Source organism: Lygodium microphyllum, chromosome 17, assembly GCF_053477565.2.
Source record: "Lygodium microphyllum isolate KBCC chromosome 17, Lygodium_microphyllum_v1.1.10, whole genome shotgun sequence".
Taxonomy (NCBI): Eukaryota; Viridiplantae; Streptophyta; class Polypodiopsida; order Schizaeales; family Lygodiaceae; genus Lygodium; species Lygodium microphyllum.
Genome location: NC_141151.1, coordinates 31,301,674 through 31,312,020, shown reverse-complemented (window position 1 = coordinate 31,312,020; position 10,347 = coordinate 31,301,674). Strand labels below are relative to the sequence as shown.

Here is a 10,347-nt window from a genome sequence, read left to right as displayed (position 1 = left end):
CTCAAAAAGATGAAGCAGCAGAAACCATTGGGGCTTGATGGTGTGTTTGTAAAATTCCTAATACATTGGTCACAGTCGAAAAAGAAATTCCAAATTATTTGGGAATTTTTATGTTTTTATTTCCTCAAATAGAACATCCAAACCATGTAACCTTTTTCTTACAGAAAAGGAGTTCATTAAAGATTCTCTCTCATGCCATTACTACAGTAGCAATTAGTCCAAAGGCATCACAATGTACTCTCGTAAGTCTAGATAATATCTACTTCTTGACTCAATGTGATCAAAGATAGATACCTTGGACAACTCATCCAAGCACATATAATCCACACACATTATAATTGTCTTACATACATATTGTGAATAACACGTTTGTAGCATCTTCCAAGCCGATCTACAATTCTTCCCATTGTCCATTATAACTTGGGCAATGTGTTTAGGGCTTTTGACAATTATTTCTACAATCTAAGCCCCTAATTTCATTTACCACATGCTCTACCAACCACCCATAAATAGTTTGCCCATGAGGTATGACCACCATGATATTGATTAGATGAGGTTTCACTAATCATCCGTAATTGAAGATTGTACACTCGAATAGAAACCAACTCCTTCACATTGCATATCACTTGTTTAGTAAATTAGTTCTCTTGTAATAAGAGTGGAGAACAAAGGTCCAAATTTTTTGATTGCAGTGGACCAGCTCCACATCAAAGTCTGAAGCATGGATTTAAGGAAGTGGTATCTTAATGTAGATCAATAATCAACCCCTTTTCTTTTTCATTTCACATGCAAAAATTGAAACTGAAACATCTATAAGAAATGCATCCATCTTAAATGCATTTGATAGCCTTAATTATGCCAAAAAGCAATGCAAAACCTTAAAATTTATACAAGAACTCACCAAAGAAAGTTTAGTTTCCTACATTCACAACAATCCACACCAACATGTCTCACACATCATTCAAGTCGTATGCTACATGTTGCAATCCTCTACTTGAGCAACAAGGTATCCTTGATTCAAGACAACATTGATGCAATCCCTTGCACAACCAACATTGGACTAACTCGTACTCAATTAGAGTTTTGGTTATTGATAAACTACCAAACTCAAAAGCAAGTTTAAAGTTTTGTATCATGCCATTGATGTTGGTGAGTTTGTAAGTCAAAAGGCATCACAATATGTAGATACATATTAGCAAGACTTGAAAGTTGCCTCATAGACATCCTTAGGTAGTAAACAAATTTGACTATATCTACTTTTTGACTTAGAGTGGGTAAACCAGATGCATTGAATCACTCATCCGAGATACCATCAACATGAAGAATCTATTATGATGACACCGAAAACTCTTTAATCCACATTGTGATTGTGATCATTGCCTTTCTTTTACATCGAAGCAAAAATGAGCATAATCATATAATCACACAATAATAAGAGTCAGAATTCCAAATTCATGGTGGAGAACTATCTAGTAACTGTATCAAAGAACCAAAAACATATTGATTCTAGACTTGTCTCTTAAAGGACTTGCTTCTACGAGGGTTTGCATATACGTGTTAATTATTCACCATAAAGTGAAATGATCAATTTCTAACTTCTTTACTTAGACCAAGTTGGAAACCTTTCCCTACACATGCCAAGAACTTTTCACATGTAATTCAGAATAACCTTAGAAGGTCAGTACTTGAAGTGACCCTGCTCTGGATAAGATGAACACCATGGTCATTACAACCTGACTTATCTGGCTATCTTGACTGTTAACCAGTCTGGTAGCTTCTAATGTGCAGCTTTTAACCTTGTCAATTCATCTTAACAGCTCACTTTTCAGAAGAAGAGTACTTCCCGCCCTTTTATGGAGGTGTCAAGTTGGAAAAACCTCCAGTGGTAAGTCTCAACACCACAATTGTATTTAAGTGTGGCTTTCAAAAAGCAGACCAAAATCATAAAAAAAATAGAGCAATTGGCTTCTCTCATCATACAATTTGTATGCGTTTACAACTCTGATCTGTCCTCACTAGATCCTTTTAGCCCAAACAATTCAAAAATTTTCACCCAGAGTCTCCAAGTCCATGAAAATTCTGATGTTTGCTTCCTCACCGAGCATAAAGATTCATAACTATGCTTGAGATGTGGCAAAACCACATGATCCTGTCTCGTACCCAAAACTTAGTGAGCACATATGATACAAGTTGGCGATGTTGAACACCGGCAAATAAATTACAATAAAGCTTAAAAAATTGGCTTTACCTTGAAACTTTTGTAAGAACAAAAGTGCGATCCATTGCAAGCCTGCACACAAACCATATGTAAGTTAAAGGACCAAAACAATGTCCTTTGAAACACCTATCTCAGACAACCTACAAAAATTTAACATGTCAGAAATACATAGAATTCCTACATTTGCGAATTCCCTAATGAAACATTAAATCAGGTTTGTAAGATCAAACTTTTATGTGTTATCATGTCTCTAAGAGAGAGAGAGTGAGGGAGAGAGATCTATTAATGTCTCTAAAAGGCCAGAGTGGCCTATGAGACCATAACCAATACAAATGGTATCATCATCTATCATCACATAAGAAGAGAAAACTTATGTGTAAGTTTACATGGTATATTGGAACGAGAAGTACGCAAACTGAAAAAGTTGGAAAAAAACTAAGTTTAAAAAGATCAAGAGTGTAGGGTATCTCCCCCTCAATCTATGGAATCCATGAAGACTCTGCAAGCTACCTCCGACTGAGTCACTGCGCCAATCTGCCTCTGTAACAAGCAATCGTGATGCGAATGTGGCACGTATGGGCACGCCTATGTTGTCGAGTAGGTACTCTAGGGCGTCATGCTCTGTGTAGCGTTGTAGCTTTGTCAATTGTGATGCCTCCTGATGCTGTATCTCGGCAACGCCTATCAGTAGGAGATGTAGCGTTTGGGGTGGTCACGGCTGGGGGTTCAGCTATGCTGAAGTAGTCTTTAATTGCTCTATGGAGAGGTGGATGATGCTAGGGTCGCCTCCTATCCTGTAACAATAATGCTCCGTGTCATTGGAGCTCCAACAAGAAAAGGCCCAAACATCTTTGGTCCTCATAGTCCATCACCCGTCTTAGTGGTCCAAATCCCTCCTTAAAGAGGCAATGATAGTGGCCTCGGATATCATAGTATACAGTACATCTACAATCATAGAGAGAGATGCTGCCCTGTGCACACTTCTGTCTGGTGCCCCCCATCTGATGTGCCGCCCCTGAGGTTGCGCTGACCTAGGGCTATAATCCACGGGATGAACAATAATCTGTGCACTGGCCTCTTCCTGCAGGTGGGGCACCGGGGGGGGGGGGGGGGGGGGAGGGGGAGAGCGTGTGTGTGTGTGTGTGTGATTGTGATTTGCAGCAGACATGTCTGAGTTAAAAGCTGTTTTTATCGACCAAGTGGTGGATGCTTTGGAACCTGATTCGGATGCTGAAGAAGGGGAAGACACGGTTCCTTGTATTGAGATGGAGGTCCCCTATTCCGAGGTTCTACTTGGCGTTGATGCCCAGTCACCGATCAAACACATGCCTTTGATGCCTTGAGGGAGGAAACTGACTGAATGCAACCAACTGATAATCAGGTGCACTCCTATGTGCAAGTCATATCCTCACCGAAGACTCTTCGGACCTTGATTGGGAACACTTACTGGAGTTTGTCAATACTTTGCTGGATGATTACATTCAACACAACCATGAAGCATTGTTTGATCAAGATCAGGATGATGTTTTAGATGCAACCATTGATACCAAGACAGTGCTGCTTTCTTTCTCAGCATTTTATGAAAGAGGGGTCATCCTCTTTTTTCACGGGTAGGATCCTAGTGCTTTCATGGATCCACCAATGGCTCAACTCAATGCTATTGAGTGACTATGTGGAGGAAATTTTTGTGGGACCAGAAGGCTTCTATGAAGTAATGCTCAAATCAACAATACTCCATCACAACCTCTTGGCAAAGATGCCTGTATTTTTTAATCAATGCCTTGTTCATGTGGTATCAATAACTGACTTTCAGAGCGTGCTCCAACAGGAATACCCAGTTTTTGTGGAAGTGGAGGCCTGCCCTACTGTCTATTGGCCTTTACTTAAGGAAACTATGGCAGCCATTGGCACAATCTTGGTGTCCCCTAGCTTGAGGGCCACCAATCGCAATCGCATGTGTATGCTGTGGGATACTGCTCGCAAGCGGCTTAATTGGTTAAGGTTAAGCTGTCCTAGAATGCCATCCTTGCATTACCATTTGAAATAGGGCACCTTTGCTGGTCATTGTTTCTCTTGCAAGCAGCTAGGGCATTTTATGACTGAGTGCCTGGATAAAAAGGTAATTCTAGAGGCAAGAATTCCACCAATGGATGAGGAAGATGTCATGACTAAAGGCCCTCAGGATTGGTCCTTCATTGCAAAACTTATGCATGTTATGGGATTTTGGCCACGTGCCCTAGTTGATCTACATGGTAAGTGCTGACGCATCCTCCCGAGTGATGTTAAATGGTGGTGTAATTGATCCCATTCCCCTTTAGCCTCCATCAGACAGGGCTGCCTTTTGAGTCCTTGGTTTTTTGCTTTGGCAACTCATCTAGTCCTTACTATGGATAAAATATGGTTGCTCCATTCTCACCGACCGATGGAGTGATCGTAAGAAACGGGGCATCATCAACTTACTTGTCTCATGTCCACTCGGCACTTACTTTTTGCGGGCCGTAGATACGGGCAAGAAGGGGAGAAAAACGACGAGCGCATTCATCTACCACCACATTCGACAAGCTATCATTGAGATATACATTGCAATTTGCATTTTAAATTTGTTTCACTTTCTTTCACTATGATAATATCATGATTTATAATTGAAATTTGATTTATGTAAATTATGGTTGTAGGTGGGCCCCTCAAATGTGGTGCAAGTTGTTACCGACAATGTATCAAATTGTCGGCGCATGGGCCCTTTGCTTGAGGCGAGTTCCCTACCATTGTGTGGACTCCATATGCAAGTCATTGTTTGGACTTGCTCATGGAGGACATTGGGAAGCTCAAGTGGGTGAAGAGGGTGGTCCGCAAAGCTACATGAATTGTCACATTTTTCACGGTAAAGGTAAAGGTGCTTGCGATGTATCCTGAGCATAGCACACTGGAGTTGAAGAAGCCTTCTTCGACTCGCTTTGCTTACATGTGGTTATTACTCGAGCGCCTTTATGAGATACGGTCCGCCTTGCGCCAAACAGTGGTGTCCACTCTATGGAATGAGTGGGATGAGCATGAGACAGAGGAGGCCAAAGCGCGCTTGTGCCTTAATAAGCAGTTTTGGCAAAAAGTCCGTGTCGTTGTCATTGTCGTGACTCCCTTTTATAGGGTATTACGTATGAGTGATTGCGAGGGGTCCACCATTGGCCTTCTCGTTCACTTCTTTAGAGCGGCATTGGCGGAGGCACGTGCTTGTACAATGATCACAGAAACACAGCATGCACATGTTTTAGAGATAGCAGAGAGAAGATGGGCGTGGATGCATAAGCCCATCCAAGGTTTCGCCTCATTGGTACATCCAGCCTGCAAGTCACCGACGGTCATGGATGATAGAGAGTTCTGTTCAGACCAGCTTGCTTATTTGACTCGTATGGTCCCTGTTGATGACCACAATGCAGTGCTAGAGGAGCTAGGATGCTATGCAGATCAGAGAGGGCATGTGGCTTTTGCTTCTCCCACTTGTTGGAGGAGAGAGTCACTCGTGAAGCCTTTATTTTGGTGGCAAAACTTTGGATACGCACTGGAGACTCTTCAGCCCTTAGCCATGAGGGTTCTTACCCAGTATTGCTCTTCGGGTGCATGTGAGAGAAACTAGAGTGCCTATTCTCTCATTCACACAAAGATTCGCAATTGGCTTAGCACACGACAGTTAGAGCGGCCAGTCTATTGCCGCACTAACTTACGCATGATGAGGGCTATGATGAGCATGGGTAGTCCAAAAGTAAGTAAAGTTTAAACACTTAACCATAACATTTAAAACTTGTTGTTTTAACTTTTAAACTTTGAGTTTTGAAGTTTAAACTTTATACTTTACAATTTAGACTTTAGCATTTAGTATTTACAATGAATCATGATCAATCTTACGTGCATCATTGCATTGTGTAGGTGGGTGTTGATACATTCAAGTTGATGGGCGATACTCTTCCGAGTGTACATAAGGAGGTGGACGAGGAGGAGGAGATGATTTTTGCAAAGCTATATAGAGAGCTTATAGCAACAAATACTCTTGACACTCGCAGTCAGCGTGCTTGTAGGTGAGGAGTTCGAGTAGGTGGTAGCAAGAGCATGGTCGTTCGACGCCCTCCATCATCGAGGAGAGGTGGTTCGAGTGGCTTGCAGACATATGTAAGGCGGGGCTCTAGTAGCTCACATCCTGTGCCTCATGATGACATCCCCCCCTTGTCTACACAATCGCCACCTAGGGAGCCATCATTTGATGATGATGGTAACCTCATCAGTGAGGAAGAGTATGAGTTTGTCTTATTATCGGATGCCGAGGAGTCATCTTCAGACTCTCTTGATGAGCACTTAGATGGTTCTGATGATAATGATGATGATGATAGTGATGCCTCATCATAGATTCATCATTCATATGACATAGGTCTCTCTTTTTTTTGTATCAAATATACTAGATTGTAGTTATATGATGTATCGCATGTTTTGCCTAGCCCATGCGACCGCCATGGTCACCCTTATGTATTTATCTTATTCTATAATGAAATGGCTATTTCCACTTTAAATATGTATTCTATGATCTATCATTTAATGATTTATGATTTTTGTTATTTAAAAAATCATCTTAATTTTTTTTCGTACTAATATTGTACCATACCTTATAAAATCATAAGGTACCAATTAGTACCGTATTTTATCTTACCGTACCGTATCGTACCTTTTGTACCCAACAACTATGAGTTCATTCATGATGCTAGAGACGTTGGATTGTCATAGTCCAAATATATTGATAGACTTCTTCAAAGATTTGGCTTACAGGATTGCAAGCCAATTAGCACGCCGATAAAGACTGGACTCAAGCTATCCTTGTATGATGACAGTGATTTGTTTAACTTCCATATATATGCTCCAACACTTGGATGTCTCATTTATCTATGCAACACAAGACTACATATTCAGTTTGCAGTTTCAGTCCTGAGCAAATATATGCACAGACTACGCATGTCACATTGGAAAGTTGTGAAGTGTGTTTTTCGTTACTTGCAGGATACTAGGACTCTTGGGCTGCTTTATGCCAAGGGGAGACCATTGCAACTACATGCTTATAGTGATTCAAATTGGGCTGGTGATTTTGATTCACATCACTATACGAGTGGAAATTCTTTCTTTCTTGGCTCATCTTGCATCTCTTGGCTTAGCAAGAAACAATCCACTATTGCCACATCGTCTTGTGAAGCTAAATACAAGGCATCTTTCACTAACACAGTTGAATGTGTATGGTTGAGATGCTTGTTGGCTGATTTTGATGCATCTATCATAGAGCCTACTCCTTTGTTTATTGACAGTCAGACTGCCATTGCAGTGGCATGGAACCTTGTGCTTCATGCACACACGAAACACATAGAGATCCCTTACACTTTGTCAGAGAGAGGCTACATGCAAGAGATATCAGCTTTGTCTGCGGTCCTACACCAATAATGTGGGAGACATCTTCACCAAAGCTCTTCCTCATGACAAATTTGAAGCATTTCACAATGCTTTAAATTTAATCACCTTTGGTGGACGATCCTTGTATGCTGATCGCTTTTCACTCTAGGGGGGTTTGTTGGGTTTGACTCGCGCCTACACTCACGGAGGAGTGTCAATGATCCGTGGTAGGACACTAGGGCAGTTTTTACTCTCCTTATAAGAGGTTTTTCCCCCCAATTATATTGTCTTTTATTTTATGTGCTTATGTCACACAATTCGAGCACTTATCGTGTTTTACACCTTTCGGGTGTGAACACACATTAACAACCCTAAGATTTAAGGGTTGTACTTTGTACTTGCATTATACTCTTTTGGTAATTGCATTGGGAGTCGTGCTGTGTCTTCACTCTCTCACTCTCTTCACTCTCAATTGTGTACTCTCAGCTGAGCTTCGATCTTGCCCATCTCACACAAGAAAACCACCTGCAAACAGCTGGAAACATCACCCAAACAGTTCCATTGCCAGCTTTTGACCCATAGGCTGCAACAGTCACTAGATGCCATTGACTAGATCAAACTAACTTGACCGGATAGGATGGACCGGACTAGAGGTCCCATCTGTCAGACGTAGACAACCTTGGGCCACAGCCACTTCAGGCACCTGGAATGACTAAGGGTTGGAATAAAATCCTTTCTGTCTAAGCTGAAAAGTCTGAGTAACATTGGCTTTGGATGCTTGACGCACATGGCACTTCACCACAGAAACTCAAGGATCTTCCTTTGGATCTTGTTATTGAAAAGTAAGACAGGGCTCACCCCAAGCCTAGGGTTGTGCAAATCCATTTGCCCATCTTGCCTGAGAGGAGGTTTATATTGACTTCAGACAACTGGAGGCTTGTCCACTTGCATTGGCACATCTGCCTGAGTGACTATCCTCCGAATTCAGATTAGGAAGTGGCTGAACAGGCACAATCATATTTCGACTGAAAATCCAAAGAGACCTGTAATGATGACCCAAAGCATGCCTCTGTTGAGCTTGGGGAAAAGACATAACAGTATCATGAGGAGTGCAAAATGGACCCTTGGAAGCACCCCAACATTCAATCCTCAACATGAATAATCTAGTTACCAACACTTCTGTACAAGAATTTGTGCATAAAGCAGCAAACATTTTAGTCCCAGCTGTCCTTTAGTAAGTTTCTGCAATAAACATAATCTGGGTGCCAATACATGATAATAAATGTTGAGAACAATTTGTTCACCATGTGATTTCGGGAAGTAAACCTTTCTCATTGAACAAACATGCACACTCTACACACCATGTACTCGGATGCCCAGATGTATGAGCATGCAATGTACACAAACAAAGACATGAGATAGAAGTCAAGATTCAAATTACAGGTAATATCATAGACTTCTCATTGTGGAAAACTTGCACAATGTAGTCATCACTTGTTGAGCCATCACGCACAGAGCACTTATAAAGAACAACTTGTATGTTTCCACCATACGGAGCAACAGCACTTCCTCTCCACAGGCGAGGTTCAGGTGGTGGCAGTGGAGGAGATAATGGGAGCTCATTTCGAACCTTATGTACATCTAGAACACCAAAAAAAGTATCAGATCATCCTAATTCAAGTAAAGAGATGAATCTGGTAGCAATACAACTCAAAATAATCTTGCGACACATTGTGCTAATAATATGAAAAATAGTTGTGAGATGACTAAGAACAAGAGAGATAAAGAATTCAAATCCTACCCTCATTGTCAAGAAAAAGGCCCAAAAGACATAAAAATGGTATAAGAGTTTCAGCATGAGCAAACCGCATATGTGCTTTTTCTACTGAGGTTGGAGCTCCAGCAACTGTATACAGTCAAAGCACATGCTTAGGCTTGACTGGATGTCCACTTAACATTCACAAACACAAAGTATAGGTTAGAAACTTACGGCTAACTCTAGCTAAAACATGTCCCGATAACCTACTCAGTTGAAAAATATTGCTTGTTAACAAAAACAATCAAAGGAGATCTTACCTTCTTGAGCAAAAATAGCACCTTCCATTGATTCAAAAACATTAGACAAAAGGGGAATGCCCATGCGATAATTTATTGATTGTCCGTAGCCTTTCAAGCGATGGATCTCAACATCATCAGCCCACTCAAGCAGTTCTACCTACCCATACATGTAAAGTAAGTGCACAGTATGCTGAGCTAATACTCCAAACATGCAAAGAACAATGAAGTGGCATCAATTAACAGTTCTAAATAACACAACCCTTTTCGTGCAATGGCATGTATGAAGCAAGGATTACTACCAGAGAATTTACACTAACAATGTTCCAGTATTCTTCTTCCTTCAAGATTAGAGTATTCTTGCAACTATAATCACAAGACGATACATAGTCTAACAATCTTTGCCCCTTCAAGAAGGAATACATGGAGTTCTTACAAAAAGCAATAAACAATTTCACATATTGAAAGAAGCTAGTCAGTAGGCTTGCATGAGCAGTGAGCTGTTCTAATAAGCATCATCAGATGTGTAAGAGATGAAACTTTTATCAATGTGTACTGCTACCTACATTCATAAAGACCTGGTGCAAAAGCTGGGCTCAGAAGGACTCTTACTAACAGCCTGCCAACCCCTCCTCCATCAACTTAATCAGATCCTA

General features: G+C 41.1%; 1 protein-coding gene across 1 annotated transcript in view; it reads right to left on the bottom strand.

The window, feature by feature from the left end:
* Nucleotides 1-1,372: 1,372 nt before the first annotated feature.
* The window catches only part of LOC148021750 (histidine acid phosphatase family protein), a 124,533-nt gene continuing 115,558 nt past the window's right edge, over nt 1,373-10,347 (bottom strand). Inside the window, exons 9-13 of the mRNA XM_087697284.1 lie at nt 9,713-9,851; nt 9,438-9,542; nt 9,078-9,277; nt 2,249-2,290; nt 1,373-2,149 (exon numbers count right to left, since the gene is read on the bottom strand). Coding sequence (XP_087553410.1) covers nt 1,994-2,149; nt 2,249-2,290; nt 9,078-9,277; nt 9,438-9,542; nt 9,713-9,851 — 642 coding nt within the window. The 3' untranslated portion in view covers nt 1,373-1,993. The remainder of the gene's footprint in view (nt 2,150-2,248; nt 2,291-9,077; nt 9,278-9,437; nt 9,543-9,712; nt 9,852-10,347) is intronic.